The following is a 16,287-nucleotide window of genomic DNA, read 5'->3' as shown; positions in this document are numbered from 1 at the left end:
TCTACAACACTTTTGAAATTAACTAAGAAGTAGATAATCTTTTCAATTTTAAAAATGTATCTCTTTGAGATTTATTTGAATCTCAATCAATTTATTTGAATTTATTTGAATATTAGAATAGGATTTAATAACTTATATTTTGAGTGCAGAAGGTTGAATGGGGAACATGATGCCCTAGATATGTAATTATTCTTCAAATAAAATCAGAGCTAAGTAGAGGGAAAAACCCTGGTAGGGTAAGAGCATAAGAGGCCAAGCTTTGTAATCAGACTCCTCACATGGGTTTGAATTTGAGCCTGTGACTCAAACGTGTGACTTCATATCCTCAATTTCTTCATCTATAAATGAGGATAATAATGCCTACCTTTTGGTATTGCTGGGAAAGTTAATAAAATATATGTGAAGCACCTAGCTTGGTACCGATTTAAGTAGTGGTTAGTATTATTAATAATAACAATACTATTTTCACTAATTTACTGTTTCTCAAGAGTAAGGAATGTGCAGTACGCCAACCAGCTGGCAGGTCACAAAGGCCTCACCCTCAGTAGGAATTTTAATTACATTTCAGCCAGTTTCTAAACCATAAGTACTTTGATGGTTCAGGGAGAATAAGATGCATTCTCTAGTTGGTTAACCCTCTTTAATCTCTGTAAACTTTTTGTCACATTGATTTGGGGTTAAAATTGAATGAATCCATAAATCAGAAATAGGAATTCTTGGTTGGTTGAGTGACATCAGCAAATGGTTATGCCACAATAAGTAATTGCTTTTAAACACTGGTTAATGACTTGTAAATTATTCTTTAAGGTTAGGTAAAATCTTTTAATTAGGGCAGAAGTTTAGAGGATTAGGTAGGCACTATACTAGTCTACTGGGAATGCTTATTTTTTATTTTAAAAACATTTTAAAATTTATTACATAGTATTTAAGATATCCAAGTGGATAAGTGATTAATAAATAACTGTGAACCTATCTAGAAATAAAGCATTTCTAATGTTTAAAACACTCTCTGTACTTCTTCCCAATTTCATTCCCTTCCTCTCCTAAAGTAACCACCGTATAGAAATTAGTAATTCCCATCGGTTTCTTTACATTTATGCTGTGTTGTATATATCCGTAAACAGTGCATAGTACTTTATTTGCAACATTCTGTATTCTTGAAAAATTTTAAAATTCAGCATTATGGTTGAAGGATTCATCCATGTTGAATTGTGTGGCTCTTGAGCGTTCATTTTAGGTATTCCATTGTATACCTAATACATATCTTCACTCTCTTGTTAATGAACATTTACATTGTTTGCTTTTTCTTTTGCTCTTATACAAAGTGATAATTCACATATTCTTGTTCCATGTTTAAGTGCTTCACATAATGAACTGCTTGTAGTGAGAACCTTCTCTTCTTTCAATCATTTTTTCTCTCTAGAAATTTAACATTTTACTTAAATAAATCAGTGCTTTATGAATTTGAGCTGTTTTTCTTGGCTCTTTTAAGAACTTGTGGTTATTGATCTTGACCATAGTGTTTTACTGGTCTCATAAAATTTGCCAACAAAAAGACTTAAGCTATGTAAATTCTCTAAGTTATTGAATTTAGGCGAGATGTCATTAAAATGTAGAGCAGATGGTCATTTGAGTATTAGAATGAGTCAAAAGCAATCATCAGGTGGTTCATTTAACGGTGGCAGATGTCTTCATAAAGCTTAGCAAAGGGAAAGAGTGTTAACTCTCTAGGGTGATATGGTATTCTGTAGGAAGGAGAAAAAGCATTCATGGGTTTAATTAGGGAATTAAATTTTATTGAATTTTTAAGGAATAACTCTTGCCAGGGCTAAGGAGGTTTAGAATGGAAGGGAATGCTTTTAGTTGAGAATGAATTGGGTGGATGAAGTAAAGGGAAACAAAAAAGCTACCAGAGTGAGAGACCAGTAAAATGTTGGCCTTGTTCATTTAATCCTTTTTCCTTTTTTATGTTTTCTTTAAATGTCATCTTTTGTTTTAAAGTCAATTAATTGCATTCTCATTAAAAATTCTGTACTGCTCATTTTGGTAGTGGAGTGGGTTGCTTTGTTTACTTTTTCCAATTCTCAGCATTAGTCTGTTTCACAGCTGTTCAGTAGCTTTGTTGGCATTTGAACTGTGGGAACCAAGAAAGGATTTGGATGTGCTTTTGTATGCATTAGTGGTCTTCCTGAAGTATTCTTTAAAACCGTGAATTGTAGAAGTTTTTTATTTTTTTTTAACCAGTTATCACATTGTATGTTTAAATGGTTGCTTTTAAAGAAAGCCTGTACTCAGATTAAGAGCTCATGAATGTTATTGTATTTTGGAGAAAATGAACTTAGAGATGAAAAATATGTAAATAGGGGAACAGCTGAAAACTGGGCTTTTCCTTTTCTGGTCAAGTGAGGAGGCTGGGATACATTTTCCCTTTGCCTTTCATCAGTCAGCACTCATTTGTAGAGCTGTGCAGATAAATTAGAATATACCTCTTAGTGTGTATTGGATACCCATTTGTTTAGTGTATTTGACTTTTTGTGATGGCATAGGAGACCTATTTTAGAACTGTTCAGAAACTTAACTACTGTGTGGACATTTACTGTTACTGCTATTTGACGTTAATTAGGATGTTTTTGGTCATGATGCTTTCCTGTGGTAAGACAAATTAGACTCTTAAGGCACGTGGCAATAGGAGTGTACTTATTAGCTATATATTTTCTTTTCATAAGCACAGAATACTCAGTTAGGGTAAGGGTTAAAAGATGTAAAAACTTCTGAGTAGCAGTGTACCACATTGCTGAACTAACTATTTGAAAGTTGGTTTCTGTAAGTACTTGGAGTTCCTCATGTTTTTGTTTATTTTTAGCTTTTATTTATAAGTGACATATACCAGCATTTCTGATGCTTATACTGCATATTAAATGCCCCTTCTCGCCCAGCTGCTTCCTAGAATTAATACATACCCAGTGTAGAAAACTTGGAAAACCCCAAAGGGCGATCCTGTCAAGCACATTTTGGGGGTTATCTTTCTAGTTTTTCTGGGCACATGTGTTATATGTATAATGTAATTTATGTGCCAAAGTGCTCTATTGTAATTCTTTGCGTACTGCTTTATAAAATAATAATATAGTTTACCATCTTAGTAGCATTTCTTCTACAACATGGTTTAATAACTGCATAGAATTTCTATGGATTACCTTAGTTTACACATAAATAGCTGCATCCCCATCTTTTCAACATGTTATGTTAAATTTTTATTTACTGCAAATAATTTAGTATCATGAGATGTACCTTTTAAATTTGAAGACAGGGTCCAAATCTTTTAAAGCATTTGAAACATTTTGCAAGTACCTTCCATAGAAATTGTATCAATTTCTGTTTCCCTTTCAGCAGTATGACTGGCTCTCTTGACACCATCTTCACGTACACTGACATATTATTTTTAATCTGTTCCAATTTAAGAGGATAAAGTTGGTATCTCTTTTGTATTTTCTTTTTAAAATTATGAAATTCATATACTTATAATAAAACTAAACAATTGAAAAGTGTATATAGAAAAAATGTGAAGGTGCTCTCTCCTTCCTCATCTGTGTACCCTCAACTACTGTCAGCAGTTTGGAGGCGTTTCCAGGTTTTCTCTATTTATACACTTCTATATGTGTGTGTGACTTCTAGGTTTTGTGTCATGCTTAGAGAGACTTTACTCAGAATTGTAAAAGATGCTGTTCAACTATTTTTTCTAGCACTTTTATGGTTTTCTTTTTTTCATATTTAGCTCTTTAATTTATCCATATTTTTGCTATGCTGTACTGCAGGGAACTGTAATTTAATAAAGATTGTAACTTATTTTTAACTTGCTTTGTTCTGGTTGCAATGGTTACACAACAAATACCCCCAAACTTAGTGGTGTGAAACGGTTTCTATGCTCAGGGCTTCTACCCCTCAGGGATTTGGAGAGGCTCAGTGGGGAATGGCTTGCCTCTGCTCCACAGTATCTAGGGCCCCAGCTAGGAGAGTCAAACAGTGGAGGGGCTGCACAGCCAGGCTTCCTCGGGCATCTCTTGATACCTCTTTATGGCCTCGCCAAGTGGTCTCCTCTCTGTGGCAGCTTCAGGGTAGCCAGACTTAGTATGAAAGAGCTGCCAAGGCATGTGGGGGCATGAATCCTGAGGGGGAGAGAGAGACGTGGACAGACAGGTGGCACAGACGTCATATGGTGTCACTTCTGCCACCTTCTATTAACCAAGGCAGTTGCAGATGTCCCCCCAGGATCAGTGGGGAGGAAAACAGACCCGCCTCTTGATGGCCACTTGTCATTCATTGTCCTCTTGTCAGAAGAGCACTTGGGGTGGATATAGATCGGTGAGGCTTTCTTTGGAAAATACAATCTGCCACACCTTTCCTCCATTTTAAGTATACACTCGGTTTTCCAGGAATGTGCCTGATATAAAATGCATAAATAAAGCAGGGGTGTACCTGTATTTCAGTATTTAAATTGATGAATTAAAAAAAACTTCATATTGTGATTCTTGCTATTTCTTATTAAAAAGTGCAATTTTATGAAAATTTAAAATTCATTTTAGTAGGCTTGCATCAGACAATTATGACAGTTCTTCAAAATCTTTGTCTGTTGATAGGTTTTAGAATTTACCTTAAAAAATATCTATATGTGAGCTAGGGATAATTTCTTTCTTAACTTTGTAGACTTTTGCTATTTGTGTTAGGAGATAATATCAGGAGTAATTACAAAATTATGTTTTCAAAGTGAACATTATAAGGAATGGTTTATATATTGATTTAAAGCAAAATATAGCAAATTCTTAGTAACCCATGGGATGATTAGCCAGGTTATGGATTATTTGGTACTTAAAAAAAAAAATCCTTCTGTGATTGAAAAACACCAAACAAATCCTTTTCTGTGTATTCATTTATACACCCCAAAAGGAAGAATAGATTTGGCCTTTTGATTTATATTGTAAAAGACTGAAGCATGCAATACTAGTGAATGCTGGTAGCTCTGAGTTGTGCAGCTATAAATTTGGTTTTTAATTTTAGTTTACAGTCTGTTAGACTAGAGTATAATTTCTTTTGGGCCTATGGCTGATGATAATTTTCATGATTGATGCAGTCAGAATTAGCCATAGGTTAGAATGAGAAGTGGTGGATGAATTACTCTTGTGTAGGACTGTCTCACGTGGCAGTTGTGTCCTCTGTTGCTCTTCTGGAGTGAAAACAATTAAAGGAACAGAGCGGACAGGTACAGCTGCAGGGAAGCCATAAACTTGGGGGAAAACCTGAGATAAAAGAGTAATTAACAAATGGAGAGGGCGGGTAATTTGCTAAAATGGGGGTAATCCACACATGAATAATTGAATATTTTCTGTATGCAGTCTCTGGGAAATTGAGAAATTTATTGAGTTCTTTAATTTTTGTATAAGTATTGCTGAATTTGCCTGGGGTATGTGATGACTTTGATCATTAAATTATTTAAATAGATGACTAGTACATTTAATATATCTATATTAAGATTAAATTAATTGCAGTATAATTCTTTATACTTACCTTTTATGCTAATGCCTTTCAGAGTATGTTTACCTCTATTATATCACTTTAGCTTCACAGTGTCCCTTTCCATATTGTCTTAGTCTGCTTGGGGTGTCATAACAATCTACCACAGACTGGCTGATTTAAACAACAGGAATTTATTTCTCACAGTTCTAGAGGCTGGGTAGTCCAAATTCAGGGGGGTGGCCACTTTGGTTCCCTATTGAGGGCTCTCTCCTTGGCTTGCAGATAGCTGCCTTCTTGCTTTGTTTTCACATGACAGAGAAAGAGAGAGAGAGAGACACTTTGGTCTCTCTTCCTCTTCTTAGAAAGACACTAATCCCATCATGGGAGTCCCACCCTCATTGCCTCATCTAAACCTAATTACCTCCCAAAGGCCTTATCTCCAAATATCATCACATTGGAGGTTAGGGATTTTGGGGGGAACCTTCCAGTCCATAACATCTATGAAAGGAAGTATTTTCTCAATTTATAGATGACAATATTGGTCCCAGAGTAGTTTAAAAAGCTTGATTCTGAACATTACCTGGCCAGTAAGTTATGTAAGTAGTTTCTGAAATCGCATACCTTTGTTTTCCCCATTTAATGCAACAATTTAAATATACAGATCAGAAATTATGTTTTATCTTATTATCTCCCAGCATGACTCTCAAATTTATCTCTAAGTCTCTGACTATATTTCATAATCCTGCCAAACAAAGCTGCTCCTGGTTCACTGAACATACTCTGTGCTCTTCTGAGGTTTCTTTCTTCCTTTGAAAGGTCTACTCATCCACCATTCCTTAAAAACGTTTCCTGACTCTTTTTTTTTTTTTTTTTTGATTTAGTTTCTTGAATGAGTTTCTCAGTGGAGCCCTGAGCTTGCATTATTTGATAAGCATGTGCTTATTTATGTTTTTGTTGGTGGCTCCCTTTCTGTTTTTTAAGGGAGCAGTTCTAGGTTTCAGTTTATTGTGCTGTTTGTTCCTAAATATCTCTAATACTTATCTATTTGTATTCTCTTTAATGATCTTATTTATACTTTTTTTTGGTTTTTTGTTACCTTCTACATCTTTTATTTTCTAACCCGTAGCCACCAAGACCTAAATCTCTCTTGACTCTATTTCTCTCCACTTCCACTATCATCACCCTGGCTTAAACTACCATTATCTCACCTGGACTGCTGTGTAAGCTTCTTAGGACTTGACTTTGTTTCTCTAGCCCCTTTTACTTTCTTCCTTTCTGTTCTTCCTACCATAGCAAGAGTGATATTTGAAAGCAGCAGAGGGCCTGCCCACAGTAGCAGTAAAGAAATAGTTACTGAATGAATCAGTAGGTACTGATGTCTGCTGTCTTCTCTGTCTCTACAATCAAGCATTTGTGTGGTAGGAGACTGCAGAAGGATTGCACGCAAAACATATTTGGTGTTGGTGTCATGCTCTTTTGTAGTTTACTAGACATCCCAACTTCCTTTCAGTGTTCATTCTTCCTCCTTCCCTCCCTCCCTTTTTTCTTCTTAACCATCTCAGCGAGGGCACTTTATTTAGAATCTGGTTACCTTACTCATAGGGATTTTAAACCGGGATATAGAAAATGAATTATGTAGGATTTTTCCCCTTACCAGGAAGTAGCAATAGTGTATTAGTTCTTGCAGAGTTTAGCTACAGTATTACTACTGTTGTATTCAAGTTCTTGCGTGTATTTCACATTCTCATTTTATTCTTAGAACATACCTTTCCTTTAAAGAACATATTACCTCCTCCAAAGGAAGTTGAGGTTCTGAGAACTAAAATGACTCACTTCATTTTTTAATTATTGAACATCTCCAAACTTACACACAATAGAAAATAGTATAATGAACCCCCATGTTACCTGTTAACCAACTTCAACACGAGCAATCTTGTTTCATCTAAACCCACCTTACTTCCCCTCCCTCTCCACCAATTATTTTGAAATAAATACTGTTGTTTTATATGTAAGTACTTCAGTTAAAATGACTTTTTCATGGACACAGAGAGAGCTGTTGACAGAGCCAGAACTTGATCTAGGGGAGTGTCAGTATTGTACAGACAACTTAGCCCTTGCTTGTAGTTCAACATTGGGCATGACCATACAGCATGTGTCATGAAATAGTGACACTGATGTTCACAGGCCACACATTGTTTTAAAAAACTCCTAGTTTTAATTTATTGAACAAGTGATCTTAATAAAATAGTAAAGGAACATTATTCCCCAATCTTATTACCCTACAATGTCAGTTATTTTCATTAATTTATAGTGGTACTTTTATAGTTCTAACATCTATCTCATCTATCCATGTGAACATTTTTAGTATAGGTTATATTACCAAGTGCTTGTTTTCTTTTTCTAATGTTAATTTCTTCTTGTTCTTTAAGGAAAAAAGAAAACCCATGACAAACTCAGGTTTGTTTCCCAAACTGGGAAACTTGCTTGCTAATCATTGTCTAAAGTTTATTGTCGATGGGGAAAAGGTTGTCAATACGTAGGGATAAATGCTAAAGTTAATTGATAGTTTGTTTCTGATATCATGAGGATAAAACTGTCTTTTCTTTTGGAATTTTTACCTGGAGAATAGGTTCACATTCCTCAAAAGATTTTTGTGTGTTTGAAGTCTGAAACATCTACTTGGTGATAAAGGATTCTTCTTTCTTTCTCTGGATTGAACCTAAATTTCAGTTTGTGGATGAGAGCAAGGAAAGTGCTACTGAGAAGTGTTCTTACTAATGAAAAAAGAAGGGATAGAAAATATTTAGTCTATAATTTGTACTGGTTAAAATATTCGCAATCTGTTATCTTGAAACTATATATGGTACATTTGAAATATTATTTCTTTATTGAACTATTTTGTAAAATGCTGTGTTCTTATTTTTTCCCTTAGGGAATAATATTCAAATAAATAATACTTGTAATTAATGTAAGCATGTATCCTTGTTTTAATAGGCATCAAGCATGATGGAACCATGTGTGATACCTGCCGCCAGCAACCAATCATTGGCATTCGATGGAAATGTGCGGAGTGTACAAATTATGATTTGTGCACAGTTTGTTATCATGGAGATAAACATCATTTAAGGCATCGCTTTTATAGAATTACTACACCAGGAAGTGAGCGGTATGGCAATCCATTTTTTTTTTTCAATTGCAATTCCTTGTTTCTATTGAATTTTTTATACCATTCAGCGTTAAAAATAGGATCAGGAAATAGCTTCTGACAGCTGGTTTAGTCAAGAAGTAGCAATTACCAGGCTAGATGTGGACCAGGCCTACCACATAGCGAGAAAAGAGCTCCGTGAAGATAGAGATGCATGTATTTTTCCAGGATAATCTGAGCTGTTCTTTCTCTATGGTAGAGACTTGGCACTGCTCAGTGTTTGGAAATGAAAGGGTGGCCCAAGGGAGGCTGATTGTTTTCTCCGTATGCATTCTATCTTGTGAACACTAGAGCCTATTTATTGAATCAAGAGACATTTATTAAGACTACAGAGCATTAAGACTATACTTGTGTAAATTTGAAGATTAATAAGACATGTTATTCTTAAGGAGTTTACAAATTAAGGTATTATTTGATCAACAGTGATTATCATGTGATGTTTCAGACTGTGTATAGAGATGCGTATTAAGTGTCTTAGGAGCAAAGAGAGAAGAGTGTTAATTGTGAACGGGTGCAGAGTTTCAGGTGATTGAGTATTCTCATGTAGCTATGACTAATGCGTAGGAGCAAGAATCAAGTCAGTGACAAGGAGGCAGCAGGAGTAATAGGAAAATGGATTTTTGTGTCAGACTGTCCTGGTTCAGATCCTGGTCCTGCCATTTATTAAGTGAGTAACTTTCAACAGATTATTTATTTTTGTCTTTTGCTTACAATTTTTAAAGTTAGGGTGTAGTAAAGATACTCTGAAAATGAATAGAATAATGAGATAAAAGCAGAGCAGAAGAAAAAACCCTGAATCTTTTTGATTTTTAGGAATGAGAAGGATGTAGAAGAATAAGGGATAGAAGGCCTTGGAAAACCATTCTTGTCTAGATAGTTGAGTATAGAATCTTTTTCAAGGTCTGTAGTCTCCTGTAGGTATGCACTACTTTAGAGACAGTTTAGTGTAGGTCAGATCCAGGCCACAGATGTATTTTACTTGACTTACGCAGTGATCTAAATTTTTGAACAATTGCTAACCTTTTAAAACCGGGTGATTTCACAGAAAAATCAGGTTTATGAATTCTAATCCTATTCTGCTCCCCCACCCTCCAAAGACTGTCAACACAGGGCCTGCATTTGTTCCTGGCAGCAGTTGGCTGAAGCACAGGAACACCTGTACCCTTTAGACAGATCATACTCTGGAGTTCACCAAAGTCCCTATCACTCCCTATAGTTTTCTCCAGCCTGAGGTCAAGTGCCATTTGCCATTTGTCATTGCTGTGGTGCTGTCTTTCTTGGGCCCTCATTTGTAGTACTTGCCTGACAGTTGTAGGGTTTTGAATTTGCCACCTCTAAAGTAGTGAAGAGTGTGGTGATACCCTGAAGTGGTTAGACTGGATTCATGTGTTGATTCCATTCCAGTTTAACTTTTGTGACCTTGGGCAAATTACTTACCTCTTTGGGACTTAGTTTCCTTATTTGTAAAATGAATAATAATACCTTCATCTTAGGGACTGTAACAGACTTTATACCTCTGTAAGTGCTTTTATGTATAGGAAAAGCTAAGTAAATATTAGCCGTTATTATTATTATTCCAACTACTAATGTCTTCATCATCATAACCTATGTAATGTGGAAAGTGTTCCTGTACCATGCTGTTATGGTATTAACCAGAACAAAGAAAAATCTTGTATATTTTCAAAATAACCTTTTTTATAATCTTATTTTAAAAAATAAACTGCTGTTACCTATTTTTATATAAATTTGAAAATAAATACTTTTTTTTAGGGTTCTGTTAGAGTCTCGTAGAAAATCTAAGAAGATTACAGCCAGAGGGATCTTTGCAGGTGCCAGAGTGGTGCGAGGAGTGGACTGGCAATGGGAAGACCAGGATGGAGGAAATGGACGCAGGGGAAAGGTAAAAATTGTTTCTGATTCATCATGTTATCCTAGAATATTGTATATTCAGTAGATTTTAAAACTACTGTAGTTGACTTTCTTGGCCCATTTTTTTAATGCCAATAACAATTTCTTAAGTTTTCATTTTTTTTTCCCCTGGAAGAAAAAAGATTGTTCCTGCTCTGTTGTACATATTGGTGTTCCGTGAGAAGGTTGTAGGGTAGATTTTACCTTCCCACTTTTAGACTTCATGTGGCCGTTTTGTTGCCCAGAATGCCTTTCTGAACATCTTGTTTGGGCTAGTCCTCCCTAAGCAGTATCTCATGCTCTTGACTTTCTTGTTATTAAAATTTCATTTGAATGTACTTGTTTTATATTCCATTCCCCCAAAGGTCTGTTTCTGAGGGGTAATAGGCAGCTGCTTTGTTATTCAGTCCACTTAACTCCTTACCCTTCTCAGGAGGCGTGTAGAGCTGTCTAAGGGTCAGTTATAGCAGTTATTCTGAAGGGAATTTTGTACAGCCTCTTTAATGGGGTGGGATAGCCAGAGATATTAGGGTGAATGGGTTGTTGGTTTTACTTATTTGGATTTCATGTTGCTTTTGCTGATGATGCATTCGTTGATTCAGTCAGTCACATATTAATGTGTATTCTCTGTGTTTTCCTAGATGTACTGAAATGAACAGCATTTCACGTTTGAGACTTTGATGTCAATTAATATCAGTTCTGTTACCTTCTTTAAAATATTGTTTTTAGCATTAAGGAATGATGATTTCAAAGTCTCTGTCATCTGAGGAACTCTTCCTAGGAACTCGAAAGCCTCTTTTGTACAACTTGGTGCTATACAGATTCTTTTGAATTTGAGATTTTTAAACATTTTGTCAAATAGATGTTTTCTAAATTCAGAGTATTGTTATATTGATTTAATTTCAAGTAATAAGGTCTAATTTTAACGTTTGGAAGTCGGACAGAAATATTTTGGCCTATATGTTTTAAGTACTTTGATTTTCATTAAGGAAGCAATGTTTTGTTTTTTTTTAATTTAGTAAATATTTATTGAACACTTAGGTGAAGGATTCTGTTCCAAGCATGACGGTTATGGGAATAAACAAAAGAGGCAAAGTTCCTACTCTTCTGAAACCTATATTCTAATTAGGGGAGATGGACAACCAGAAATATAAATCTAAATTCTGTGACTATAGTGTGGCCTGTTGACCAGCAGCATTGGTGTCACCTGAAAGCTTGTTAGAAGTATAATAGGTAATAGGTCCCCTTCCTCCTAGACTTTCTACATTAGGATCTTCATTTTAACAAGAGCCCTAAGTCATTCAGGTGTACATTAAAGTTGGAGATGCACATTTTAAAAAGAAAAATAGACCAGTGTGAATTTGGGAAAGGCGCCACTTCTGGATGGATGGAGTGATGTGGGGACATGCTTGGCAAGCCAGTGGTAGAGAAGAGGTACCCCTTTGAGCGTGGACACAGGAACAGCCTTGTCCCCGTGCATAAGGTCTTGGTAAGTGGAGCTCAGGCTGGAGGTCAGCCTCTATTCGCCTCCTTGGCAAGGCCCTTTGTGCAGTTAACAACTTCTGTAATCATTTATAGCAATCCTGTGTCACATAGGATGTATAAAATGTATGTTAAACCTTAAAGAATAGTAATAAAATTTTAAAAAGCAAACTTTTGTTCCTACTATACAGATTAAAAAATAGAATGTTATGAATACCTTTAAAAGCCTTCTGTTTACCCTTTCCCAGTTGCAAGCCCTACAAGGACTCATTAGTGAGTCCTGGGAAACACAGGATACCCCCACAGAATATTCTGCGGGGTAAGATGGAAGACCTCAACTGATTTAGGTGGCAGAGAATGGGGGGTGGAGGGGAGAGTGGGAACCTCATCATTACGTAGTCCAACAAGCCAAGTACAGTGGAGAATTTGGGTCAGGCTTACTCAGGCAGTGTGACCTTAGGTGATAAAATGGTGCAATGGCAGTGGGCATCTTGGTGATAAGAGCCTTCAGCATGTCTGGCCTGTGAATCACATGGCTACAGTACAGACGGATTGCCCTTGATGCCTGGTACCCAGCAGTCATCCTGGCAGCTCCCTTTGATGGATGCCTTTGCCTCTTTCCTGGCTGGATCCCATGTTTTCTTTTTTTTTAAGCATTTAAAAAAATTTATTTAATTTATTTATTTTTGGCTGCATTGGGTCTTTGCTGCTGCACGCGCGCTTTCTCTAGTTGTGGCAAGTGGGGGCTACTCTTCGTTGTGGTGCACAGACTTCTCATTGTGGTGGCTTCTCTTGTTGTGGAGCTCGGGCTCTAGGCACGTGGGCTTCAGTAATTGTGGCACGCGGGCTCAGGAGTTGTGGCTCGCGGGCTCTAGAGCACAGGCTCAGTAGTTGTGGTGCATGGGCTTAGTTGCTCCACGGCATGTGGGATCTTCCTGGACCAGGGCTCAAACCCGTGTCCCCTGCATTGGCAGGCGGATTCTTAACCACTGCGCCACCAGGGAAACCTGGATCCCATGTTTTCTGTATCCGATTACATCATCTTACTTAGCTTACTCTTTCCTTTGGTGGTGTACACGTTCTAGTAATGTCTTTTGTGAGAGTGCACAAGAAGTAAATTTTTTAATACTTTCATTCTAAAATTGTTTTTAACTTTATATTCTTCCTCACACTTAATTTTATGGTCAGAGGGTTGGAAAAATTTTTTTTCATCAGCTTTTCAAAAGCAGTTGCAGCTAAAGTCTGAAGCCACATAAATGGAACTTCCTGGATTTTTGTTATATTGGCACTTCTTAGGGGGATGAAAAGTAGGCATTCTTGAAGCTTTGAGTCATCAGTATTACATTTTTGGTTTGTTATGATTTAATACTTGTTACATTTTAAGAACAAAATGAAAAGTAAATGAAACCATCTTGCACATGTGACTCTAAGTGAGGGAACTTAATATAATAGGAAGTCTTCAGGGTAACATTATTTAAGCACATGTTTGAGATGAAATGTAATTTTTGTCTGACTCTTTTTGACTATGTGTGTGAATGAAGAAAGTTTTTAAGCCTTCCTGTGCTGGCCAGTCTTCAGTGCTGGCTGCTCTGTCCCAATCCTCTTTTCTCATCTTTTTTTCCCTTGAGGTTCAAGATTCCCACCCCATTCTCATTACTACATGTTTTCAACAATATGGCTAGTATGAGCCATATTAAGGGGTATAAACCAACCTAGGCTGATGTTGTAATACTGATACAATCTATGACATACCATGTGCCAACATGTACCATGGTGTTTTGCTTTGCACCATGGCTTTGGCAAGCATGATGCAAGGTCATCATGGAAGTGTGTAGTGTATTCTTAACTACCTATGTTAGTATTTCAAGACTGTTTTCATTTTGCAAATGCTTTCGAATATATGTTGATTGTTTCATACAGGTACGCTAGATATATTTTCTTCTTTTTAAAAAACTTTATTATGGAGAATTTCAAACATACACCAGAATAGAAAGAGTAGTATAACAAATTCCCATGCACCCAACATCCAACTTCAAAAATTATCAACATTTTAAAAAATGCCATTTATTTGTTGAAGAAATCAAGGTTCTTTGGATTTGGCTGATTGATTCTTTATGATATTCTTTAACTTGTTCCTCTGACCCTTGTATTCTTATAAGCTAGTTGTTAGGTGTAGAGACATGATTAGATTCAGGTTCAAGTTCAGGTTTTTTTGTCAAGAGTACCTCATCAGTTGTGTGTGTACTTTCATCGCATCACATCAGGAGGCACATAAAGTTTGATTATCCTACTATTGGTGACGTTAAGATTGATCAGTGCAGGTATTGTCAGTTTGATCCTTTACACAGTTTCTCAGCAACCTTTTACCTAATGGTTTTAGCAGCCATTCGCACATATTCTTAATCAGAATTGAAAGTATGAAATTAATGTAGTTATTTTCTTATGCCTTCCACTTTCGTCCTTGATAAACCAAATCATATTAACAAATGAAGGAATTTCATTTAGTGATTCAGAGCTTGAGTAATGAATTTGCTTATATCCCAAGTAATTTGAAATTTAGGATGAACTTGATTTAAAGTTTGTAGTCTTTGTTTTTTAGTTGGTCACATGCTTTTTTGTCCCTCTCATAAAAACACTGTTATTTAATCTAGCATTGTATTTTTAAAAATGAATGAAATAGAATCTGACTATGTTAGAATCAGAAGGGATTTTTTTTGCTAAAAATTGCATGTTTCTTTCACTTTAGAGTGTTAGAAACTCTTGCTTTGGAAGGTTATACAGTGGTTCGTTGTGAAAATCAGAAAGCAAAGCATGGCAGTGATGGACTGTGCATTCAGGATGGTAGTTACCTCTGTTGGAAGGCAGGAGGGTGGGTTTGATGAGAGGCGTGCAGGGGAGTTGAAAAGTACTGGTAATATTCTTTTTCTTAGTCCGATGTTCATTTTGTTTTTATTATTCTTTAAAATTTACATATGATATATTTTCATAATGTATAATTTACTTTAAAATTAAAAAGAATAGGGACTTGGGGGCTTCCCTGGTGGCGCAGTGGTTGAGAATCTGCCTGCCAATGCAGGGCACACGGGTTCGAGCCCTGGTCTGGGAGGATCCCACATGCCGCGGAGCAGCTGGGCCCGTGAGCCACAATTACTGAGCCTGCGCGTCTGGAGCCTGTGCTACGCAAGAAGAGAGGCCGCGATAGTGAGAGGCCCGTGCACTGCGATGAAGAGTGGCCCCCGCTTGCCGCAACTACAGAAAGCCCTCGCACAGCAACAAAGACCCAACACAGCCATAAATAAATAAATAAAATAAAATAAATAAAAATTAAAAAAAAAAAAAAAAAAAGAATAGGGACTCTCTGGCAGTCCAGTGGTTAAGACTCCACGCTCCCAGTGCAGGGGGTATGGGTTCGATCCCTGGTCGGGGAACTAAGATCCCGCATGCTGCACCGTTCGGCCTTAAAAAAAAAAATTAAAAAGAACAGATAGACTCATTTACTAACAATTTGAAATATTGCTCAAATATTTGATTAAATTTTAAGCATAAGAACTTTTTATCTCTACAAAAGCACCATAAAACACGTAGCTTGCAAAACTGTTTCTTAGTACAGGGTGAAAATTAAATGGTCATTATGTATCTTATTTGAAATAGTCTGTTTTTAAGGGCATGCCTTAAAAATTACGTTTAACATCAGCCTGGCATTCTAAGTAACTATGTAGCGTGGTTGATTATAAGTGTCAGGGTGGAGAAGAGTAATGAGTTGCGCATGTGCGACTTCCCATTCTGAGCTGTAGACTGGTTCACTTGAGAATACCCAAGTTTAGTGCTCGTTGCGCGTCAGTTTTGTGTAGTTGATTCTTGGCCCTTAAGCAATAGCAACTCCAGTATTTTTTTTTTTTTAAGTATTAAACGCTCTTACTAATCAGCCTGCTGGCATGTGGGGCCTAGAGATTGTGTCTGGGTCTCCACTGCAGTCACGGTGTTTCAGCTTAGATGGCCTGCTTCTTGGGGCAGCTGAGGGGTGCTGCTGGAGGAGCCAAGTCACTCAAGTCTTCTTTAAACGTGGCCTTTGAGCCTCATGCTTGTCAGCGTTTAACTGACCAGAGAGCGGGTTTATCTTGAATTGTTCAGGGTATTTGGTCAAAGGTTTTAAATTTTGTATCAAAGAATAGGTTTAAAAGAAT

General features: G+C 36.6%; 1 protein-coding gene across 3 annotated transcripts in view; it reads left to right on the top strand.

Moving 5' to 3' along the window:
- MIB1 (MIB E3 ubiquitin protein ligase 1) overlaps window positions 1-16,287 on the top strand; it is a 120,195-nt gene that overhangs the window by 10,201 nt on the left and 93,707 nt on the right. For all 3 annotated transcript variants that reach the window (XM_082353511.1, XM_082353510.1, XM_082353512.1), the window contains exons 2-3: window positions 8,503-8,674; window positions 10,484-10,613. In XM_082353511.1, coding sequence (XP_082209637.1) covers window positions 8,503-8,674; window positions 10,484-10,613 — 302 coding nt within the window. The remainder of the gene's footprint in view (window positions 1-8,502; window positions 8,675-10,483; window positions 10,614-16,287) is intronic.

The sequence above is a fragment of the Balaenoptera borealis genome, assembly GCF_965194805.1.
Source record: "Balaenoptera borealis genome assembly, chromosome: 14".
Classification (NCBI taxonomy): Eukaryota; Metazoa; Chordata; class Mammalia; order Artiodactyla; family Balaenopteridae; genus Balaenoptera; species Balaenoptera borealis.
This window is presented reverse-complemented; position numbering and strand designations above follow the sequence as displayed.